This window comes from Hyperolius riggenbachi, chromosome 7 (assembly GCF_040937935.1).
Source record: "Hyperolius riggenbachi isolate aHypRig1 chromosome 7, aHypRig1.pri, whole genome shotgun sequence".
Classification (NCBI taxonomy): Eukaryota; Metazoa; Chordata; class Amphibia; order Anura; family Hyperoliidae; genus Hyperolius; species Hyperolius riggenbachi.
Window position 1 is genome coordinate 244,934,919 of NC_090652.1, and position 26,267 is coordinate 244,961,185.

The 26,267-nt window shown below is 41.2% G+C and overlaps 1 protein-coding gene across 1 annotated transcript in view; it reads right to left on the reverse strand.

Moving 5' to 3' along the window:
- AGPS (alkylglycerone phosphate synthase) overlaps positions 1 to 26,267 on the reverse strand; it is a 308,587-nt gene that overhangs the window by 244,185 nt on the left and 38,135 nt on the right. The window contains exon 2 of the mRNA XM_068245442.1: positions 1,154 to 1,243. Coding sequence (XP_068101543.1) covers positions 1,154 to 1,243 — 90 coding nt within the window. The remainder of the gene's footprint in view (positions 1 to 1,153; positions 1,244 to 26,267) is intronic.

Below are 26,267 nucleotides of genomic sequence, written 5' to 3' on the forward strand. Positions count from 1 at the left end.
TGTATATATATATCTTGTCACTAACTGTCCCTCAAAGGAGCTCACAATCTAATCCCTACCATTGCCATATGTCTATATTATGTAGTGTAAGTACTGTAGTCTAGGGCCAATTTTTTAGGGGGAGCCAATTATCTTATCTGTATGTTTTTGGAATGTGGGAGGAAACCGGAGTGCCCGGAGGAAACCCACGCAGACACGGAGAGAACATACAAACTCTTTGCAGATAGTGCCCTGGCTAGGATTCGAACCAGGGACCCAGCGCTGCAAGGCAAGAGAGCTAACCACTACGCCACCGTGCTGCCCCGATAAAAAAATAAAAAAAATTAAAAAAGTGAATAGTGTCTGGACTAATTTTCTTTATAGCTATAGTACAGCAACACAGGGAAGAGGATCAAAACCAGGAGTATAATACATAAAGGCTTTTAATGAAACAGCGGGGAAACGGACAGTCCCTTTCATTCCTTTCCATGTGGCTGCCAATCTGGAAGAAATTCTGACAGGCTTTTATTTTCTTTTTTTAAAACAAAACAAAAAAAGGGCAGCTGCGTCTTTAAATTGCTTCACCCTCCAGCTCATGCTCTGTTTACACAGGCTGCACCAAGTCCTAGGCTTGCCTTGATTGGACGAAAACTAAAGGGGGGGCAAGTCCAGGGTGTCCACAGTCATTGGTTGGTGGGCGGGAACTACAAATAAATTACATTATTGGGTAGCGTCATTCAAGACTCATGCAGTGAGATCAGCATACCCACGCCTCTGCTAGTTAACCTGTTCTTGTCCTGGGCTTTAGCCATACACAGCAAAATTGTACTCTAGCACCATCTTCAGGTACAAAAAGTTTTTTTTTTGTTACAAATATTGGTAGTAGGTAACTGTTATAATTGGACTTTTGACAAATGGCGATATTTAGTAAACAAAATGGACCAGTTAATTAACTTCTAATAATCAATGATCCAAAAATACATAAATTAATCATCTACAATGAGAGCTGTACTACACTTAAATGTCTACAAACAGAACACGTGGCCGCTGAGTACTTGTGTACAGAAAACATTTATTGTCATGTTTTAGCAGTGATCAGCTAATATTCGGCTCGTCTGTCAGCCTCATGTATATTCGGCATCAGGTGTAAAGTCAGGTGATGACGCAATCTTACCGCTTGCCAGTGAACTCTGCCTGTCCCTTCTTGTTGAAGGTGAATCTGGAGTCATTGTACCCCCATCCATTCCACTTGAGAAGTTCTTGCCTGCGTGGAAAGTAAGAGCGTTAATTACAGAACAACAGACTGGCCTAGCTTAAATTCAAATGAATGAATTCCTGATGCAATCAAGAAAGAAGACAAAAAAATTGCATAGTAAAAAAAAAAAAAAAAAAAAAAAAAAATTTAAATACAAAATTGCATATAGTTACATAATAACAATACAAGTAGGCATTGGGACAATGGCTGGCATACGGATGATTCCTAACTCAGAGACACAATTGCTAATTATGAATAATACGCATGCTATTGGGGCACATTTCTTGCCCTCTGCAATTCTTAACCTTCAACTGCGTTTCCACATTTTGCCAAAATAACTGGATCACTATAGAATACATGGCAATCAAAAGTGGGTAACAAATACACACAAAATACAACAGAAACACCCAATAACACACCAACATAAGCATGACACGAAGAGCGAATGCAAAAGATTTATCACTCTGTTGTACATTGGAGTTGACTTATTAGTTGACATACTTGGTAAGGAGACGACAAAACTCAACACAGCTAAAATGGTACAAACTTCTTTCCATAACATTCTGCTTGTTACTTTCTCCATTTCAAAAATCACAGTAAATAAGCAAACTGCATTGTAGTGTAAAACGAGGGTTAATGATCCTGTGAGGAAGAACTTCTATGAGACTGCATTCTGCAGGATAGCAGCCTCACATGTCGTGTACTGAAATGATTCACCTTTAACTGTATTTCATATTCATCATCTTATGAAGAATATCAAAACATGAAATGTATGAAAATCATCCTTTTTAAAGAGCCGCTGTAAACTACTGAAACATGCTACTAGCTAGAAAATACAATATAAAATAAACATACACATTCCCAACCTTTTTTTTTTTTTTTTTTTACTAAACTGGAGTGTCTGAAGCTACAAGAACAAAAAAAACAAAAACAAAAAAAAAGTTAATTTTTCTTTCTTTTTTTTGTGTGTGAAAATCTGAACGTTTTATTTATTCATAGCAACAGGATCAATTTAGAAAATAAAATGAATCCATCATATTAGGAGCTCATTCACATAAATAATAATTGTGGTCACTTTCTAGGGATGTCTATTTACCAGAGGTGCATTACAAAGTGAAATGTATAGGCACACAATGGATGCAAAAACATTGAAAAGCGCAAAAAAAAAAAAAGAATGGGTCCCAAAATAAAGAGGGGGTGCAGGCTAAACAGAAGCATTAACTTACGATAGGCTGACTACAATACCCCTTTTAGGTCTTGCTCCTATAAGACACTTTTCTCTCTCATGTTTACATATAAAATGTGATTTTCTAGGGACTGGACTTTCCATAGAAATCCAACATTAAGCTTCCAACTTCTGCTCAAATGAGCTGCATGCCACATTTTTGCACTTTGTATGCTTCCATCATAGTCAATGGAAGTACAGTAAAAATGCATTATAACACAGAAACCATTTGTACACATTTTCCCGGGATTTTTTTTTCATGTAAGTTTTATTTATTTTTTTACATATAATGACCTGAAATTTTTACTGTGCTTCAAAAATGTACATGCAGGAATGCAAAACCACAACAAACATTAAATATGCTTAAAAACACGTACTGCATTTTTCTGCCAGCTATCGCAACTTAGAGTGAGCCCTAACAACCCACCCAGAAAAACTCCTTTCATATTATGCTTAATAAAATTTCTCTAATTCTCCTTCCACTATTATTGCAAGTTTTCCTTCACAATCAAGGGACAGATGGACATAACATGATCTCATCAGAAAGCCCAGTATGAGATAGCTAGAATATATATATATATATATATATATATATATATATATATATATATATATATATATATATATATTTTTTTTTTTTTATTGAGCGTCAAAGCTGCCACCTGCATTTTTACTGCAATTTCATAAATCAGTCTGTGTAAAAAGCAAAAAAACAAAAAAAAAAACAAAGACAATCTTTCCCCATCATGTGATTAGTAAATTTGTTTATTCTTGCTTCCCTGTGATTGCTTCAAAGCATCCTTGGCCAATTCCTTTACTGACCTCAGGAGCCATTCACTGTAACAGCACACACCAGTTCATTAAAGTAGCTCTAACACCATGAATAAAAGGGGTTCAGCATACACAGAAGATGCAGATATTCTGCAACTAGCACTGTTTTAAAACTTCATCTTTTAGGAGTTTTTTTTACCTTTGTTTTTATATTTCAGTTTTAATTTTTTTTTTAAACCAGAATCAAAACAAATTGGTAATCTTCTCTTACACCAATTGCTAAGTTTAATAAATACTACAGTATTTAAAAGCCAGGTGATCTGCATTAAATGAATGAGGAAGGAGTTTGTATGCCCTCTCCGAGCGCCCCAATTCTGCAATAAAGATTGTGGACCCGCCCCCAATTATTCTGAGCACTAGTCTAATAATAATGAATACTGAATACTTGTTGCTTCTCCTATTCTAGTCTATTCCCTCAGTCCATTTTAATAATAGGGTCGTGGGAAGGAAATATGGCAATACAAGTAGCATCAAAGCTTTAGTTAAACAAATTCAGTATATTTAAAATTATCTTTACTGCTGCTATCCGCTTTAAAAAAAAAAAAAAAGAGAAAAAACAAATTAAAATAAATGCAAACTAAAAAAAATACTTAACATGACATGGCAAAATGTACCGGTAAATATGCATGAAACTGCTAATGTATGAAAGGCGGAGGGGAATCACCGATTAAGAAAAAAAAAAAAAAAACATACTAGTATAGCAGTCTGTATAATAAATTCACTCTAGTATTACTACTGTAATCCTTTTCTTTTCCTGTTTTATGAAGGTATTTGAGTGCAAACAAACAACCAGGCTATAGGCTTTCCATAAAAAAAAAAAAAAAAAAAAAAAAAAAAAAACAACAACAAAAACCACAAGTAAAATAAATACACCGTTGTAGATAGAACATCCAGCAACTGGAAAGTCTGTGCAGCCAGACAGCTCCAATATATAAACCTGTGTGAAACTCAGGTCATGCAAATTCTGCCCAAAGCAGTAGCGATTTTCAGACACCAGGTGGCAGCATCATCACATCCCAGCCCCTCCTGAAGCAGCTGTGGCTGAACTTCCTCTTCTTTCAACACATGTTCAGTGAGTGACAGGAGCATTACAGATGTTATAAATGCTTCAACCCCTGTGCATATTACACACGTGTCACAGCAAAGACAAATGTGCTGCTCACCGCAAATCTCTGTACAACATGGATCTTACCAATAACTTATTGCACACATGTGTCATTTAAATTCAATTTAAGGATTTTCTTAAGTACTATAATTTGCTCAGCAATGGGCTGGAGCAGTCCTATAGTGAAGGCAGTCAAGGAATAACTAATGTCATCCAACAGGAACAAGGCACTGTGCGCCTCATGTCACCGGGTGCTTCCCAAATCATAGTATACACCTGAATTATGGTGAAAGCTACATTTTAGTTTAAGCTGTGAGCCTTCCCTTTGGTTAGTCTCCACTGAGCTGCTTTTACCAAAAGCTGTGCACATTTATTACCTAGTTGTCTACACTCCACTCCCGGTACAAATATACATGCATAACTTAAAGAGGAACTCCAGTGGAAATAATGTAATAAAAAAGTGATGATTTAGTCAGTGTTTGCGCATTCTAAACTCTTTCCTCTCCCTGATTTATATTCTGACATTTATCACATGGTGACATTTTTACTGCTGGCATGTGATGTCACTGGAAGGAGAGGATGTTGGCATTTTTTGCAGTTAGAAAAAGCTGTTCTTTCCCACAATTCCACAAGGCTCCCACAGTATGATGTCAGGACCTCAATGCTGTGAGGCGCTGACATCACATTGTAGAAGAGGTTTCACCACAAAATCAGCCATACAGAGCCCCCTGATGATTAGTTTTAAGGTGGCCACACACGATACAATAAAATGATCCGATTTTACAGTAATTCAATAAAAACGATCGTATCTCTTGAAAAAAAAAATCGAAAGTTTTTTTTTCATTCGACTGAGTCAATCAGATCGGATTGCCCATTTTTTCCCCATTTATATCGATCCGGAATGCCAGATATTTCTCTTCAATTTTTTTAAAGATTGTATGGTGTGTGTTAGATTGCCAATTTATTAATATACACACCCTAGCACTTCTCTCAGAGTTTCCAATCAGTTTTATTATAATTGGGGAAAAATTGAACATACGTGTGTGGTACATTGGTCATATTTTTTAAATGTTACAATCAGAAAAATTGATTGCAATTCTTAAATTGAACAAATATTTTTAAAAAATTGTATGGTGTGTGGCCACCTTAAGAAAAGGAATAGCTTTCTCATGGGAAAGGGGGTATCAGCTACTGAATGGGATGAAGTTCAATTCTTGGTCATGGATTCTCTTTAAAGGGAAACTCTCCTGCGTTATTAGATTGGGCAAGTTTTAATCTCCCTAGGAGAGACGCAGAGAAACAGAATATTTACAAACAAAAACAAAGAAAAAAAACAAAACCAGAAACAGCCTTCTCTGCCAGTTTCTCGTTATTAACACAGCATTGTATGTAAATAAACGAAAGTCTGAAATTTCACTTTAAATCAGTTCATGATACATGGGCCCATATGTAATTCACTTCTTCCCCCTGGTGACAATTTTCACACCTTGTCAAAAATGCCTTTTAAACCACCAACAAGCAATAAAATACTCAAAATAATTGTGATCCAGTAGAATCCCTTTATAGTAAATTCCAAGAGACCAGGAGTATTGATCATACATTGTATATTTATACAGACATTTGCTGGGATCTGAGCACTGAGTTTACTACTTATATCCAGGGGTTTACTATATCCGAGTTTACTATACCAAGATTCTATCGTAGTACATTTTCACCAACTTTTAGGGACTTTTTATGTAAAATGCTGAAAAGTTCTTTTAAAGAGAAGATGAAAATGATCTCCTAGGTCAGGAAATAACTCTGGAGAAAAAGTGAATTGCATATGGACTGTAGGGTTTTCAATAGAAAAATTGCTGTCTTCAGCAAAAAATTGTAAGCCTATTACTGTATACACAAAAAAACTAAATTCAAAGATTGATTGTAATATCTGATATATCTTTAAAAACATAAAATCAACAGACTTACAGGGGAACACTAAAGTCCGCTCTAGTCCTCACTTTTCTCCCCAAACTTGATACGAATTGTCTTTTATACATGTACATGTATCCAATCACTCCTGTAAGCTATTGGCAGTGGAAAGATAAGAGTCAAGTAGGGTGTACTTATGTCAGATGAGGTACCCTAACAAAATCAGGGAGCTCAGACTCTCAAAAGGTAAATTGTTCTAGCAGGACCTGCTCCATTGTAAAACAGTAACACGCACTACAATTAGAGAATGCCAATGTCATTCATGGCAATGGTTGACTAGCAGTAGCTCAGATGAGCATAACAACAACCCTAGCACAGCCAGTCCTTTATAAATCTACGTCATACACCTGTATTTCACACACTTGTCATTGGTCATTACTTTTAAGCTATACATTTCAAGAATTTTCACAGTTCATAACCTGCCAAATGGGAACCAACTAGGATGCATTAGAAAGGATCACTCTTCCATTACTAACTAGCCAGAACTCTGACTACACCAGACTTGTGCAGCTTTTAGAATACCCAACACTGCAGAGGATAACCGAGGAGAACAACACAGTGGAAGAACATAAAGCAACCCTCAAGCACAGCCTCCTAATAGAAACTGGAGGTATGATAAAAAAAAATTACATATTGGGGATGTCAGCACAGAAAACTGCAAATCCACATTCAGCAATTCAGATGTTTGAGCAGTTGTAATAAAGGTGGATCTGCTTCTAACAATCTTATTGGTGTGTGAAGCTATAGATCATATTAAAAGGACCAACTTTAAAGAGGAGGGACTTCACCCTAACTTTCTTGAACTCATTTGCATAGCATTCCCAAGAGTATCTCCCTGGAACAAAACAAATCATTTTGTCCCGCAGCCATCCTCCTAAATATACTTTATACCTCACATGTTCAGTTTATATTGAACACAGCTGCGTCAAAAAAAAAAAATATAACCTGAAAGCACTACACGAATGTCCCGACTTTGTTTTTATGTGTGTATAAAACAGCAATTCCACTCCACGCAGACAGGAGAGGCAGTTACATGCCAGTCACAGAGTTAATGCTGTAGAAAACGTTTAACAACTCCAGCCCCTCTGCAGCTCCTGTAGCACATTATATATATACAGTATACAAGTAGGTGCCCCCAACACTGCTGTTGCCAGTGCTGCAAAAAAGGAGAAATTGGAGCTCATCAATTTTTGGAAATCCTAAACTGTCTGCCAATTGATTTATAACAGTATTTTTTTTAATAAATAGATTTTTTTTTTAGAACATTTCTTATAACCAGTTGGAGGTAATACACAATAAGGCAATTTTATAGTACAATTTTTTGTCAATCTTCAGCCCAGATATTATCAAGTTGTCCCAAATCTGGGCTTTTATTCCATTACATGTGACATGAAATGTGATATTTTGTGTGACAACAGCTTAAGCATGACTTGCTGCATTTGACAAGCTCGGCATGTGACTGACATGAACACTGGTCCCTTTCATTGCTGCTTGCGGAGATCTATTATTAGAAAATACATTTTTAAAGGCTGTATCGCAAGGCTCGTTCCTCACAAGCATAGCGAGGAGGAGAGGGAGATCGATGGAGGTCACTCAAGGTACCGAACCTTTGTATGAACCATCCTGCATAATCAGCAGCTCGCAGATTGGGGAACAGGGAATGGAAGGCACACCCATCACTGCAGCCATAGGCTGCTTCTACACACCACATTATTATAGCTACAGGCTCTCAGACTGCAGCTGCAAACCAGAATTATGATTCTGGGACATTAAAAATAAATAATTCCTATGCCGATTGTAAATACAGTTCATTATGCCTCGTCACAAAACAAGCCACTCCTGCCCTGACAAATGCTTTCCAAATGGTTAAGATGAAAAAAAGAAATCTGCACACTTCATGCTGCTAGACACTAGGTGGCAGCGATACTCCATTTGACATTTTTTAGTTGCCGCACTATTTTTCTTAGCAGAACCCACCCACAGACTCTCCATTGTTCAATCAGGTTATACAAAAAGGGAGGCATTGACCATAGCTAAAATATTCTACAAACACAAGGGAGGGCGTTGCTTGTATATTACTGCATCAAGGTGTTTCACCAATTCTCTTTACCTTACATACCTGAACTGCTGATTACAGCTCTTTGTTTTTCCTTTCCTTTACAATGCTAAAAATGGGATTATTACTAATTCTCATTCACAGTATAAAGCTACAGGAAGTACAATTCAAACTACTGCTGGGATAGATCAAATATGCACAGAAAACACAGAAAATAAAACCTAGCCATTACCACATGTCAGGCTGAAAAAGTGAAACCTGATTGGCTGACACTGACAGTAGTAGTAGTAGAATATTCTATTGTATCGTAAGACATAGTTACATAGTTATTTGGAGAACACTTATTTGATTTGCATTTCGCTGCACGCGGGCGAACTGTAACCAATGCACAGCAATAGAACAGTTTCCATGACGTGCTGGTTATGCGGAGCGTTCCAAAAAACTGCAGCATGCGCCGTGTCCCATCTCCTCCAGTCACTTCTGATTGGGAGATGCGGAAGTGACGCGACTGCAAGCAAGGTAGTTGCACTCGCATCACTTCAGAGTGGAAACACGTCTTGCCAGTAAGTAACAAATAAAAAAAAGTTTTATAAAGGACATAGGGCTTTTCTAGTTCTAAGAGTGCTGGCACTCAGCTGGAGAGCTTTTTTTAAAAAAATGTGCATAGAACTTCCTTGATTAGCTGATGTAAAATAAATAACCTGGTCAGAAGCCCCTTTCCCAGCCACTTCCATAGTAGATAGGAGTGTCCGTGGATGTCATTCAATTTCCATTACCAGAGGGTCTTGGGCTTCTATGGGAAATGTACTCTCTTATCTGGAAAAATAGTGCAGGTCATGACTTTGCAATTTAGGCCCACATCCGGTCTGTTGCAAACGCACATGTGTAAACTAATCCTATGACCAATATGGGTTCCGATGACATGTCCATATACCGAGCCTTAAAATGGACACACAAAAAATCTATTTTTTCTTTTTTGAGCTCCTATGTAAACCGAGCAATGTAAAATGCAGATGTCTCCTCACAAGCCATTTCCCACACATGCCTTTGCGATTGAACGCAGGCAGGTTTTTTACAGTAGCCAGTGATTTTCAGCAAGGAATTGCATGCGTCGTGTGAACAAGTAGTGCAGATTGTATTTTTTTATTTAAATGCTGTACACAATCATAGAGGTTTCCTAAAAATGCAGCAGACCCATGGGAAGGCATTACTTGCATTTTCATATACAATTTCACAAGCGTTTGTGCTTCAATGCAAGGTATAGGAGAATCGCTAAGCCTTGGATCACATTAGGTTCTGCCAATGGAACCGGCCGTACGGTTCCGTGGTCTGTTCTGCTGAATGGAAAAGAAAATGCAGCAGGACCCAATTTTCCCAGACTGTTTTGCTCAGCGTAGTGGAAACGGAAGGTTAGAAGTTACCACTTAAAAGCGCTTACAAAAGCGCTTTACTAAATTGCAAATTGCTCTAAAAACGCCAGCAAAGGCGCTTTAAAAAGTGCTCACAAAAGCACTCAGCGCTTGCAATTGCGCTGGCGATTTATAATGTGAACTAGGCCAAAGTCTATCTAGTTTTTAACAGTTCCATTGGAATGCTGAGTCTCGTCTATATACCAGAGCGAAAGCCGACCTGAAGTCAGATTTATAAAGCTGACAGCAGAGCTAATGCTACAAGTTTAGTATTGCAAATACATGTCTCAACTTCCAAAACTGCGCATATCTGGAGGCTGGCATGCTTGTTTTCCCACCAGCTCTCTTTAGTTGTAGATCAGATCATGGCTTCATTACTGCAGCCAAACTGTCTGAGCATTTTACATAGGCTCGAAAAGGTGTACAAGAACAGTCACATGGTATAAAGTTATTTTTTAACAACTGCTTATTATTAATGATAAAACTACATACACCGACTCTACACAATGGAAGTACACAGATAACTACATTCATATCTAGAACATACTCAGCAGATATTCACACCCTTTCAGAAATCCTCTTCATCTTAAAAGCACTGTTATTTCGATAAAGTGCATATGCATTCAAAACCTTCAGCCCATGGCATGAAGTGGTTAAAAACTAAGTAAAAATCAATCAAATTATGAGGAAATTCTGCAAGCTTCACTAATGGCAAATAGCACACTGTGCTATACAACAATTGAGACGCTTATTTTTAGTTTCAGTGTAAAGGAAAAGGAAACCGAAACTGAAATAAAAAAAAAAAAAAAAAAAAAAAATCAGTTCAACTTACTTGGGGGTTACTTCAAGTCCCCCCCCCCCCCCCCCCCCCCCCCAGTCTTTGGCCCGGTTCACACTCATGTTAAGTGGCAAACAGATTCATGTAGAATGTATCTGATCACCAGTCGATCAGATCCGTTTTAACTCAGTTTGCCTTCAACTGCTTCCACTCTGTTCAAGCCCCCCCCCCCCCCAATCAGTAAAGTGAATTTGCTGGATAAAATGATCAGATTCTTAACTAGTGTGAAGAAACGTTACGTTTTCTCATTGCCCCCAGTGCAGTGTTTTAGCATCCATTCTGCAGAACCAAATTTGCGTGTGGTACGGATCCATTCAAATGGATGGATGTGAACAGATCCATAGGTTAACATTGGATCAATTTGCATCGATTCTGATCTGTTCCCTTCCAATCTGGAAAAGAACCGTTTTTTACCACTAATGTGAACCGGGCCTTACTGTTCCCCTTGCCATCACACTACCATGCATGGTAGCATTTTGCGCATGCACAGCAAGTAAAACTAAGCCTTGTTTAGCATCCCACTTCCATTATTGCTGCTCATTCATCTCCCACACAGAGAAATGATGACTTATTTAACTTTCTATCTTCAATTACTTACTTTAATTACTATCCTGCTATCAGGAGTGTTTGCATGGCAACATAATAGTTTTATGACCTCTAATTAGAAGAGCTACACCTGCAGTCTGACTACACAGATGAGGAGGCAATTTAACAGTCCTTGCAAAACACAAGCAAGTTCTAAGTAGGATCAGTACTATATGTTCAGGTTATCTCATATTACAGGTCACTTCTAGTATGCTTTAAAATAAAATAACTATTGATAGATCACAATGTTCCAATTGCTCAGATTTCCTGAAAAGAAAGTGTTAAAGTGGACCCAAACTCTTGCACATCACACAATGAAAAGTCTTTATTCTACAGGTAATTGATGAAATTCACTGCCATGGTCTGTGTTTGTTTAGCCAGATCAGTTGTCGAATTAGTTCTCATCAAAACTGTGGATAGACTGCAGGAGCACTGCCTAGGCAGCTTGCCATACAGTTAACACTGTTTCCTTCAGAAGTGAAAGCAATTTTAAATTTAACATTTTTTGGCAATTTTTATAATTTGTAATGAAGATTTTTTTCCCCATAAAGTTTATTAGTTGTGGCTAATCTTTTTGAGCAGAGAAGAAGTTCAAAGTTTAGTTCTACTTTAAATTCAATGTAGATTATGAGTAAATTTGACCTCAATTTTATGATTGCTTCAAACACATTAGCTTATGGATCATTGCATTGCACAATTGGACTATATAGGCCTCAATTCACTAAGCAGTTTAGACTAGTCTACAGATGGTTTTTAGTCTACTGATGGTTTGGTGTAATGTTTTAGACCTGGTCTAACATTCAGTAATTACACAATTCACAAAGGCAAACGAAGTAACCACGCCCACTTTTTCTGAAAAACAAAAGTCTGCTTTCTTAAAACAGAAAGAATTTGCGATAATTCAGGTTGGAGTGATCTTGAGATGTCTCCCAGGGCAACACTGCTGAATATATGCAAATTAACCATTGTACCCTTAGAAGCTAAACACACCTCATGAACCGCTGGAATGCAATGATGTGTCATCTTGTTAATTTATACAGAGCCATAATAATCTAACATGCATATAGACTGTTTTGGATTGTTTGATCCTCATCAGTGCATTGCATGGATTAATTTGGCTCTATTTTGCTGACAGAGATTAGACCAGCGGATTTCTGTAGGTAAAGTCATTCTGTGAGGTATTTTAGATGTGAAGATGGAACCTTTTGAAATAATTATGCAGGAGTTTAATTGTATGCAAAGGAGAGCTCACCAAACGAGAAGATGTTAGTCATAGCTACTTGTTTGTGAATTGCATCTTTTGATCATTTCCCCTGCTCTACCCACCTAATTACCAAATGGTTTAGACCAGGTCTAAAACATTTGGTAATAGTGAATTCCCCTTTGATGCAACTGACCAAACCATCTGTAGACTAATGCTACGTACACACATGCGACAACAATCGTTCGTTATGAACGATGAACAAACTTTTAATTGAAGAAAGAACGACCTAAGTAAAGTTAGTTGTAAAAGGTGTGTAACGATCTGATCGTTAAAACGAACGTTACATCACATAAAGCAGCGATTGCGCTTGCGCATAAAAATGAAAAGTTCCATGGAGAAATAGTGAAATGCGCATGTCAAGCCATCGTTTCCAACGATGTACTACTTTTGCAAACGATCGTCGTTGGGAAAAATCTGCCAAGCTAGATCATTCGTTTTGAACGATCTAGCTCGTCCGTCGTTAGACTTCATGGTCGTTGGCTGCTTTTTTTCAAACGATCGTCGTTTGAAATGATCAGGGAACGATCGTTTCAAACGACTATAGTCGCATGTGTGTACGCACCTTAAAAACCATCTGTACACTAGTCTAAACTGCTTATTGAATTGAGGCCCATCATATCGTATGTGGACTCCTGTAGGTACTGCAGGAGAAGGTAGCAATAAAATCCTGATTTGCATGTCCCATTAGTTGCTAAGATATCTCTCATATATCACAGACCTGAGAGAAGGACAGATGATGCATGGGACTCATTATTCGCAATTAAACGAGAGACGGTTAAATTGGAGCTGAACTCTTACACAGGACAGAAGGAAAACAGAGAGAGATGCACCTTGTATGTATTTAGAGAGTTTAGCCTGTCCAATTCCTCATCCATCACTAATCACCACCGTAATTTGATCTCTCAGCTGTGTCCGCTGACTGCCTCGGCAGAGTAGGTGACTTTTAAACAAAGGATGTTAACTGAGATTTAAGGGGTTTGGTAAGCTGTAACAAAGAAATGTTTTTCTTTAAACACTATTATGCTGTTGCTTATCTTGTAGAGGAAGTTCTGAGTTCCGGTCTGCTTTGGCATCACAGACAGCAAAGATTTTCACCTACTATATGTGATCACCTCCTCGGCTTTCTCAAACTCACTTCAGCACAGCCAGGAGACTTTGCAGTAACATTTGTGGAAAGAATGGATAGCAGTAGCATCAGTGGCAGGCAGCAAAGGAAAAAGCAACCCACCAGGGACATAGACTGCAATAAAAAACACCAGTAGATCATGTTTTACTTTCACTTCCTTTCTGATAGATTATATTTTCCAGCTAAAGAAATAGAAATATATTTACAATTGCTTTACTTAAACCTAGAACAAAGAGGATTATACAACTTTCTCTAAAAGGGAATTTCCACCTTCTAGTTATTTTGATTTAATAAATGTGTCTCTCACGGTTGCTATGAGTTTTGCTGTAAACTGGACAAAACAGGAGAATATGTAAAGGCTCCATTCTCATTACAGCTCCTGCTTTGGAATCATCACATGCTGCTGTTCTTCTCTGAATACAGTGGATGCTGCCTTCACCGCTGCAGACAATTGCAAGCCCTCATAGAGAGAAGTGTGATGAAACATAGGCAGCATCAGATCCAGGAATAACCATGGCAACAGATGTAATCAAAACAGCAGCTGTACAGTTCAGCTGCATCAGACCTTCTGCTACACTACAGAGCAGTGCATATGGCAATTCCATGCACTACAAGGGCTGCAATATTCTCCTCTAAAGACTGTATTCAGCTTACAGGATTCCCTGGTTAAAGATAAAGGGGAGCTTGCCATATCTTAGGAGCAAGGAAGCCAATTCCCACAAAAGGGAACCCGGAGTGAGAGGAAGCTGCCATCTTTTTCATGGAAGAATGCTGGTTGCCTGACTTCTAAAGCGGATACTGTGCCGCTAATATTTTAAAGGGACCCTGAGCAGAAGCCATGGGTATGCATATAAGCATAACCACAGCTATTTAGTAAAGAGGGGACACTCACCACCCCTTCAGTAAGTGCTCCTGCTCCCCGGGTGGCCACTATAAATTACATTGACTCAAGCGACTCTGAACTAAAGTAGCGCTGTGCTCCGGAACAGGAAGCCTGCGGGTCCTCTCTGCCCATACGCAGGCACCTGGCTTCTTCTTCCACTCCCTCTGCCATGCGTCATTATGCGGTTCATAAACTGAGGAAGAAGCCAGAAAACCTGTGCATGCGCGGAGAGGACCTGCAGGCTTCCTGTTTCAGAGCACAGCATGACTTTAGTTCAGAATTGCTTAATTCAGTGTAATTTATAGCGGCCACCTTGGGAGCAGGAGCGTATATGCATACCCACAGGATACCCAAGTATAGGGAAAACTGTGGATAGCATAGAGCCTTCCTGGTCCTCAGTCCATCCCGCCGTTCCTGGGCCATTCCTGGCTGAAATTACTCAGCCTGCTAGGTCTTTGGTACACCTCAGACAGCCTTCTGATGCTTCTTGTGTCCCCGAGAAATTCCAAAGACGAGCATATCCGTACTGCGCAAGCGCGAGAACAAACTTGCACGTGCACAGTACGGATACACTTGTCTTCTGAACTACTTGATGGTGCGAATAGTTAGAAAAACTGCCAGAGAAGTGCCGAAGAGATATCCAACCTAGCAGGGATGGCACAGAGGCGCTAAGCTGAGACAGACACTTGCTGCTGTACGCTCCATCCCCTATTGCCTGATGAAGCGGGACCACATCTGTTAAACTCGTTGCCATGAGTGAATATATGAATAGATTTGCTTGTTGATATAATATCAACCTGTTTTCGAGTCTGCTTGGAGGGACTAAGCCCACCAATGCCTCCCCCATTTTTTTTTATTATTTTCTTATTTAGATACTTTTGTCCTTTTGGCGCCTCTGTTCATTTCCACATTGTTTGAGTCCAGCCATGGTGGAAGGGTGTTAACCTCTTGTTTCCAGATCTACAGAGAGTGACTTCTTAATCCTGTAAGGGGACAGGTCTAATCTCCCCACCTGCATTTACAGTGGTTGCCTTAGTGGTAACCCATGTTTGTGAGTATAACTTTACATACTCGCCTCTCATCACCCACATCAATCCAGTACATACTGCACTATATTGGGCTCTCAGTGTTCTCCCTCGTTTTCTCATTATTGCTCAAGTTAATCACATCAAAAGAATGGATGACCTTTTATAAACAGCCCAGAACAAGACAGATGTTTTTGTTTTGAGATGGTCAGTGTTGATCGAGTTCTGTGAATCAGATGCTCTCAAGGCCTTTCTGGAATAATCCCCTCTAGGCTTTCGCACATGTACTTCCTTTTGTTGCTCGCGCCGCATAGATCATCTCATACAAACTCTTCTAGTCCCTGGGTCTAGTTATTTTGGCCTTTGGCATATTTGACTTTAATGTGTGCAGACATTGCTTATTCATTATGAATGAGGCTATATAGGTTTACCTTCCCTCTCCCTCCTCCACCACACCCTTAATGCCCACTTCCTATTTCCTTCTGCTCTTCCTCAACCCCCCCCCCCCCCCCCATCTTCCATTCTTCAAACAGGGTCTAGGGTGTTGCTTGCGAGGCAGCTACTAAAACATACTCAAATAGGCAGTAGCTGTGTTAGTGAGTCTTGCCCGAGGACTCCTACTGAATAGACGCTGGCTTACTGAACAGGACGAGACAAGATTTGAACCCAGGTCTCCTGTGTCAGAGGCAGAGCCATTACACTATCCAGCCACTACTTTTGTTTCAAACCCCCACATCTAGCTAACAGTATATGGTGTGAAGGTGCATGGAGTCTTCAGATTCCCATTACCAGAATGATTCTGCTAAACACAGCCCAGGAGTGCGTCTTTCCCTCTCGGAAGGTGGGACGGGACATTTTCTGTATATGTTACGGCAAGATCCAGAAGTTAGTGACATCGCTAAAAGCTTGTTCCCTCCAGACTTTGGCTGGCCAGAACGTGACCTGATAAGAGCTGGCAAACCAAGTCCCGAAGAAAGGAGGTGACTTGCGGCTTGCGGCAGGTGTCTGCAATTCTCCAGGCTCCTCAACCTGCCCCGGTGTCCCGTTACCCCTCCACGCTGCCCCTCTCTCCCAACTCCATTACTACCAGTGTCCTCTCACTGATGGAAAAATAGACGGGGAAGACCCTCCCAGCTGCATGCCTGTGTGTGGCCTCTTCGGTACGTCATTATTGCAGCCCCATGTGTTGCCGGTATTGCACAGCACGTTTACCCCTGCTGCTGGCTGCTGCTTATGGATGACACTGGAGGGGAAGAGAGGTGCGAGGACACACAGGTATCAGTAAGAGGCAGCGGGGACACACAGGCACTTTAGGACTTGGCAGACTAAGTGCAATCATGTCACGTTCTGGACAGCCAGTCTGAAAGGAGTCTGCAATTTCATGTATTGGCCGCATCAGCCAGCCATTTCCAGTTTTGACCAGCCAGACTCCGGATTCTGGCCACAACATACATACCACCTATTTTCTAGTGGTCTACCTACCCCTGTGCTAAAACCGCAGGTTATTTTATTAGTTAAATTGGTCCTCTTACGCCCAACTATTTTACAAATATAACTTGAGGATCCTTCTCCACTAGCAGCGTTTTGCGATCTAATTGAGATTGCTCGAAGATTGTAAAATGCTAGGTACTTAACTAACATAAACCTCACTTTCCTGCTGCATTTTTCATGCCTTTCAGCTCCTATACAGTATAGGAGTGCAGAAAAGTCGCATAGCAAATCACACTGCTATGATTTTTTTTTTTTATGATCCGGCAATGCAAAAAAAAATTTTTTCCTCCCATCCCAAATTGCAAACACAACACAATAGCGGCATACACTCTCCCATGCAACGTAAAGGAGTGCAGGAAAATATTCTACCACCAGTTTTTTCCTTTCGTCGCAAACGCACCACAATCGCACCATATACCCATCGGATCACAGCAGAATCGCTGCAGCCCCTTGCAGTGTGATTGCATTTTAGTGGAAAAGGGCCCTTAATGTTTTTGGGAAAATACTTTTATTTGTAAATACATAGAGACCTCTCTTCTCAAGCACAAGAGCTGCCATTGTAGAGGTAAGATGTGGCCAAATACCCATTTACCACCTCTCTCAATCAGCATGTGGAGCATGGCCAACTTACTACTGTACCCAACCCATCTCCTGTAGAACTGTATATGGAGGGGGTGATACCAGCAATGGGAGGAGTCTGGACATTGATGCTCTCTAGTCTGCAAACAAGAGCATTACTGGGGGACAAGGACCTGCCATTAATTCCTTTAAAATAAAGATACTTGGGGCCTTTTTTTAATTGACTGATCACAACTTAATTGATTAGTGGGAAGGAGCTGGAGGGACTAGAGTAAAACAAGAAGCTATAGACAAAAGCGTTCATATTCTGTATTACTATTTATTATATTACTATATTAAGACAACTACCATCAAGAGATTAACCTTAAATCTAAACGCCACTGTCTTTTACACATTGGTCAACAAAATGCACCATAAGCATGAATCCAGCAACAAGGAAATAAATATACACTGTGCTTAAAAAGGGACTAAGCTAGTCTACAGAAAGGAGATAAGGGTGGTGGATCCTCTCTGCTTATGCAAGGAGGTGAGCTTAACAGATGCAGACGGGGAAGCAAGCCATAAACACATAATATACAAGACAATTCATTACAAGGCAAATGTATGTGCTGTGTGATTTCACCTCCCATGCAAATCAGCGCACACAGACAGACACCCACCCTTGCTGCCTAGCCTGTCCCTGCACCCTTCAGGCTCTCAGCAGCTGTGCAGCCCCTTCGCTCAGCCATGCGCCGTAGGGCCGGCCAGAGACGAAAGAGTTACGCAGAACCGGATGAAACTGGCAGTGACTGTTTTATCGAACGTGAACGCGGAAGGCAAATAAACTGAAAATTATAGAGCTGGGTTGAACTTGAGTTCATCGGAGAAATATTAAATACAACTGGCGCTGAATAGATTGAACATTTTCAAACTGCTGCGTGGCTGGGGATGGCTGTTTTTTATAAGGTTTAATGTTCTGGAACAGTTCTGCAGTAAGACAATTTTTTCTCCCCCCCCCCCCCCCCCTGAATGACGGACTTACAGGGCATGGAAAGAATGGCGGGTGGGGGCAGGGACCTGAGAGTCACAATTCTTGATAAACCAATAATGCTTTTGTCCTTTTCTCCGGCCGGCTGTAAAACAGGACACATTTAACGGCTGTAAACCAGCCCGTCACTTAAGCCTTTAGATTATGATGAGCGGGATGCAAAATAAAAGGTCCTTTTTTAAGCCTGGAAAAAAAAACGAATATTGTATTTTATTGGACATTTATGTGCTTAAGAGGTCAATTCAGCAGCCTCATAAATTGTTACATTGTGGTTAGCGATCGTAGTCTTGTTATGTGAATGGGTGTATTTAACAGTTACAGACAGATTAAGCTTTAGTGGTAAATGTTCAAATATTAATGTGCCATTTACAAAAAAAAAAAAAAAAAAAAGCTGGGGTTTAGATGTTCTGTATTAGCAGCCATCAGCGTGTTATTTTAATGTCACATTCTAATCACTTTATCTACATTAAGGGGGGGGGGGGGGGGGGGGCACACGTTGAAGGATGTCTATTCCAAAACTGGGTAAAAAAAAACACTTTGCATTTACAGGATGGATTGTGTCACCTCACAGATCTAGAGAAGGAAAATGTCCTGCACTGCGATCATTTCAAAGCGCTGATGTCCGCCGAGGGGACGATATCCATGGGCACGCAGCCCAGTAATTGGCCATGAACCAGTGGCATTGAGAAAAAGCAAACAGACCGAGAGGGGACAATATATATATATGGATGTTAAAGCAAAAGTAACATTGTTGTCTATGGCAACTAGATTACCCAAGCCTTCTAACGTTTAGCAGTGGGTAAGTGGGCTGCGTACATTCTTTTTTGGCGCATATTTTGGCGCAGGGTGAGCCGAATGACGGCCACACAAATTCGGGGTAGCGCTAATTTCTTTTCCCCCTACGAATTGTAGCAACTCAGAGGGAGAAGTAATTTGGGGTCTGCCCATCGCTGGAACCCCGAATTACTTGTACACGGGCGACACCGAGAAACCCTGCCTCAAAGTGGGACACCTTAAAGGGGACTCAAGACGGGAGGGATAAGGAGGCTGCCATATTTATTTCCTTTTAAACAATACCAGTTGCATGGCAGTCCTCCTGATCCTGTGTCCCTAATACTTTAAGCCATAGATCCTGAACAAGCATATGCAGATCAGGTACTCTGACTCAGGTTTTACTGGATTAGCCATATGCTTGTACCAGGGTTTTGACTCAGACACTACTTGTGCCAGAAGATCAACAGGGCTGCCAGGCAACTGGCATTGTTTACAAGGAAATAAATATGGCTGCCCTCCTATCCCTCTCGCCTCGGGTCCCCTTTAGCAAGCAAAGAGGTCTAAAGTGTTCATGACATGCTTAAAACTGGGATCTGCTCAATAATGTAAATGTAATAATCTTTGTCTCAGGTCTGTAATACAAACATGTCATCACAATGGTTTCCATGACAAAAATGAGTTGTCATTCATCTGTGCTTATTTTGTGCAGAGGTCATCAGCACTTCAAGTAGAGGGATGAGAACACCTACAGAGAGCCAGTTTGCAATTGTACAAGCAGTGAGAACAGTTCCAAAGCACATTACTCAAGCAGAGACCAGCACACACACCAGCATGTTTACTCTCAGCATAGGCATAGCATGAGGGCCCGTTTCAAGGACAAAGTGCATACCGGTATGTATGTTGATGCATCAGAATCCCTCTAGCTGTGACATGCGCGGCTATGGGGATTCGCCTGTGTGACACGAAAAAATGCCAACCGACCATCTGTTTTTTTCCTCTGAAAAGTTTCCTTTGAAAGAATTTGGAAGTAAGGTGCCCCCTATTTGTAGCCGCAGCATCTATGTAGCGGCAGCTCCAGTGTCCGCTATTAAAATGGTTACCGGGCGGCAAACTTCCGTGGAAACTTGGGTGCCCAAATTATCTGTTATACCTGAAAACAGCCCAAGTCACGAGATCTGCCCTCCTCTACAGGAGAGACCGGTAAAGCCAGGATTACACAGTGCTGCATATTTTAGATTTATCCATTTCCAATTTATTGCAAAAGAGCCTTCTGTTTCATGCGCCACAAATCTCATTTACTTTTGATTACTTTACATCACCGGATGACTGAAAGCTAAAATCCATCAGTTTCTTTCATGGAACTGTCTGATTTAAAGTCACAAAAATAGACACAAAATGTAACGGAAAGATTTCACGTCATTCAGCTGTAATGTATACAGGACTGGAAGGCCTAGCAGTACCAAAGTCACACTTTATGTAAATGATCAGAAAACCCAACACTCTTCTCCACGAGGCCTCCTGCACACTACATGCGATTCCGATTTTTTTATACGATCTGATTTTTGATTACGATTAAAAAAAAAAAATGCAGCAGCATGCAGTACTTTTTTTTGTTAGTTTTTTTAATCAGAATCAAAAAAGCGGATTGTATAAAAAAAAATATATATAAATATATAAATATATAAATATATATATATATATATATATATATCTATATATATCTATATCTCTATCTATATATATATCATGTAGTGTGCACAAGGCCTATCTGATAATTTGTAGAGACTGCAGTTATTGTCATCCATACATCTGTCAATTTGGATACATGCATACACATATCCAATTTTGACCAATTTTATCACATGTAGTATGAGGGCAAGAGATTTGGAATGCTAACAACAGTGTGTGTATGTAAGCTCTCATTCTACATGGAGATGGTAACACTAGCCCAGGTATGGGGAAACTTGGCCCTCCAGCTGTTAAAGGGAACCAGAGAGGAACGGGGGGTGAAAAAAGAAACAGATTTTATACATACCGGGGGCTTCTTCCAGCCCCATAAGCCTGAATCGCTCCCACGCCGCCATCCTCAGCTTCCTGGATCCGCCGGTACCGGACCCGTCACTTCCGGCGGACGCGGCCAATTGTCCGCATCACAGGGGCTCCCTCCATACATGTACGCATGCGGCTGCGCAGTTAACAGCCACATGCGTATCTGTATGGGGAGAGCACCCTGTGATGCGGAGAATTGGCCGCGTCCGCCGGCCGACTTGCCGACTCGCGGCAATGACGGGACCCGGTGGCGGCTGATGCAGGCAGCGGAGGAGTGCGACGTGGGAGCGATCCGTGCGTATGGGGCTGGAGGAAGCCCCAGGTATGTATATTGCATCCTCTCTGGTTCCCTTTAAGGAACTACAAGTCCCACAATGCATTGCAGGAGTCTGACAGCCACAGTCATGACTCATAAAGGCAAATGCATTGTGGGACTTTTAGTTCCGTAACAGCTGGAGGGCCGAGTTTGCCCATGCCTGCACTAGCCAGTGATTAGTCAATCAAAACTGGCCCATTAATGGTAGATTATTATCCTCAGATGTGATCATTTGATAAGAGTTTTACAATCAAATTCTACATTTTACTACGCAGTATGTGAAGACAATCTTCCTGGAGCGGTTCTAGGTTTATTTGAAATACAGAATTTTGTCGACCGGAATGTTGGATTTTATGATCGCATCTGAAAAGAGAAATTTCCTAAATTGCCCCATTTATGGGCACAATTGCCTTCTGATTACTAACAATCCTTCACATCTTATCAAATGATCACATCTGAGGAAAATATTGTACTATTAAATACCACGTATAGGTGCCCAGTAATTATATAATCTTGCTTGTACAATTTTACCACTTCTATATACTGTATTTTATGGAATATAAGACACTTTCTTCCTCGCTGCTATTAAAGGACAACTGAAGTGAGAAGAGTATGGAGGCTGCCATATTTGTTTCCTTTTAAACAATACCAGTTGCCATGCTGGTCTATTTGGCTGCAGTACTGTCTGGATCACACCAGAAACAAGCATGCATCTAATTGTGTCAGATCTGACAATAATGTCAGAAACACTTGATCTGCATGTGCTTGTTCAGGGTCTACGGCTAAAATTATTAGAGGCAGAGGATCAGCAGGAAAGCCAGGCAACTGGTATTGTTAAAAAAGAAAATACATATGGCAGCCTCCATATCCCTCTCACTTCAGTTGTCTTTTAACTCTGCAGGAGGACACAAGGGGAACAATAGAGGACATGGAGGAGAACACAAGGGGGGCAACACGAGGTACAAGGGGGAACACAATTAGGCGGAAAACATCTACAAGCCCCTGGTTTTTGTCCTCTAAACCTAGGCGAGTGTGATAGTCTGGAGTGTCTTATATTCCAAAAAATACAGTAATAATATGAGGGACAACCTAAAGTATCCTTCGAAAGTCTGTTCCCTCAGCTTACCCTTCTATTACAGATTGTATAATTAGTGGACACTTCTACCCAACCTTTGCTATGCTACTGGAGCAAAGTACAGGGTGATGATGTCACCACATCTCCCCCCCCCCCCCCCCACCCCACCCCCATGCATTGCATCACAGGAAATCACTAGCACTGCACGTGGCGGCAAATATTAAAATCTAGATTGCGTATACCTCATTTACAAAGCTCTCTCCTCTATACATAATTCCCCTCACCAGTAAACATGAATCTCAGCTGACCTGAGGGCATTAAACCTGATGTAAGGCTTTAATGCTCTGCTCAGTTCCACTGACATCTTCTCCCATCTCTGAACCTGCTGAAAACGTTTTACAGTAAATGATCTCCTTAGAAGGCCTATTATACAAAAACATATATACACCAAGTTTATTTCAGAGTCTCTCTAAGGGAAAAGTCCCAACAGAGAGCTGAATACACAGAACACAAATGTATAGAAACTATTACCCTAAAGAGGAATGGAGTAAACTTCTAAAGCTACAATACACACCTTGATTTTTGTCAAACAAAACATTTTTTTTATCCTTTCAGGTTAAAATTCAAAGTGTGTACAAAAGCTTCCTGTGACGGCAAATTTGAACAGTGCTGGAAGGCAGGGACTGTGAGAGGAACAGGAAGGCTCTATAGGGCCCAGAACCTTCCCTATCCATAAAAGAAAAAAGCTTATACTGTACACTCATAATATCCAGGTCAGGCTGTGAGCCCCTTATACTGGGCTTGATGTTGAGCTGTCATTTGTGTAATTTAAAGAATTGTATTCTTATAGCTTATTTATCTTCTAGAGCACCGGAAAGTCCCAAACCAGTCAGGCTCTGCATACAGTTTTATTATTTATATTCTTATTTTATTGATCACCACTTGAGCTCCCGAAGCCTCACATTGGAGTATTCTGACAACTGGTTGATTACTTCGAACGGGGGTGAGGACATTGGAACGAGGGGACCGTGAGAGGAAAAAGGCGCTATAGCAGTGTTTCTCAAACCTGTCCTCGTGACTCCCCAACAGTGCATGTTTTTCAGGCAACCTCACCTATGCACAGGTGGGGTAATTAGTGTCCCAGCTAAGTGTATTCCATGTAGATGAGAAACTAATTACCCCACTTTTGCATAGGTGAGGTTTCCTGCAAAACATGCACCGTTGGGGAGTCACGAGGACAGGTTTGAGAAACACTGCGCTGTAAACAGAGCCTTCCCTCTCCATAGGCAAGAATCTGATTTTTTTCCTTACACATTTTGGCTGCTGAATCCTCGCTCAACACATTTATGACTTGTGTTTGCTTTGCTTTCGTGTGGTATATTTGGATCTATGACTGGAGTTATGCCCCTACCACATCCATATTTAATCATTCCGCATCCCCAAACCTAACAACTTTTTAAGAAACTCTCTTCATGGATGATCCAGAAAGCCTTGCGCAACAGGGAAGAATTTCCAGTTTAAAAAGTAAAAAAATCCCTGACAATCCAACGCACACTTGTAAAAACACTGGAGACTGTATTTATTGAAGGCTAGCAGGAGCGCATGAACAGGCAACGAAGCAGCCAGAGACTTGCTAGGTTTTACGGCTCCATATATCACCACTAACTGCTCAGCATCCATTTTGAGTCATGCGGACTTCTTGAGCACATGTGAAGCAGACTCTGGAGAGAAGTGTGCAGCCAGACAAAGCAGACACCAGATGTCACTGCAGGACACAAATGCTTCACAAATTATACTGTGACTACAGGACAGCCACTTCCTCCTATCAGCACTGGAAGAGGATGGGGGCTGGCTCAGGAAAGGGAAATCCAGCTATGGGACTGAAAGCAGATGTAGTATTGAAAGAACTCCAGTCAGTATATATACCTTAGCTAGAAAGCGTATTATATCAGAGTATGTGCTCTCATTAGAAGCTTCTTGCATGGATTGTACATATCTACTAAATATATATTACGGTTCAGGCACCATCAATAAATACGTGGATCCAGGAAATCTGACATAAGACACTTGTGCAGCCACCATCAGGCAATGCCAGGCTGTCATGATATTCCACTCGCTACATAGGGAGTCGCTGACCCAGGAGAAATATGCAGTTTGGGAGTTCTGAAATTCACTAGCTGCCTGCGTATCCTCATAAAAATGTCACCAGATAGGCAGATATAAATATTCCACAGTGTTCATGACTTCTCTATATCACACAGGAGTATCTTCATGTCTGGTTGGAAAAGTTTCTCATTTCACCAGCATGTGGTGGTCAATACAGACTCTAGGACCACCACTCCTAACGCACACCAATAGTTTCATGGAGGCACCAAAGCTTAAAGTGAGCCTGAGGTCAGAAGGATATGGAGGCTGCCATATTTATTTCCTTTTAAGAAATACCAGTTGCATGGCTATTCTGCTGGTCCTCTGCCTCTAATTCATTTGGCCATAGACCACGAAAAGCATGTGCAGATCAGAAGTTTGACATTGCTGTCAGATCTGACAAAGATTAAATGCATGCACGTTTCTGGTGAGATTCAGACATTACTGCAGCCAAATACAGTAGTTCAGCAGGGCTGCAAGGCAATAGGTACTGTTTAACAAGAGCAGCCTCCATATTCTTTTCACTTCAGTTGTCCTTTAACCACTTGCCGACCGCACGCTTATACCGTGCATCGGCAAAGTGGCAGCTGCAGGACCAGCGACGCAGTACTGCGTCGCCAGCTGCAGGCTGATTAATTAGGAAGCAGCCGCTCGCGCGAGCGGCTGCTTCTTGTCAAATCACGGCGGGGGGCTCAGTGAATAGCCTGCGGGCCGCCGATGGCGGCTCGCAGGCTAAATGTAAACACAAGCGGAAATAATCCGCTTTGTTTACATTGTACGGCGCTGCTGCGCAGCAGCGCCGTAAGGCAGATCGGCGATCCCCGGCCAATCAGCGGCCGGGGATCGCCGCCATGTGACAGGGGACGTCCTGTCACTGGCTGCACAGGACGGATAGCGTCCTGTGCAGCCTCGATCGCCGGGGGGGGGGGGCAGGTAGGAGAGGGAGGGGGAGGGGGAGGATTTCGCCGCAGAGGGGGGCTTTGAGGTGCCCCCCCCCCCGCAACACCCAGGCAGGCAGGAGAGATCAGACCCCCCCAGCACATCATCCCCCTAGTGGGGAAAAAGGGGGGCAATCTGATCTCTCTGCCTGCAACCTGATCTGTGCTGGGGGCTGCACAGCCCACCCAGCACAGATCACTCAAAACAGCGCTGGTCCTTAAGGGGGGGTAAAGGGTGGGTCATCAAGTGGTTAACTTTTCTGGCGGTACGGATAAGCCCGGACTCGTCCAGTAAAAAAAAAAAATAGTTAAAACCGCTATGGA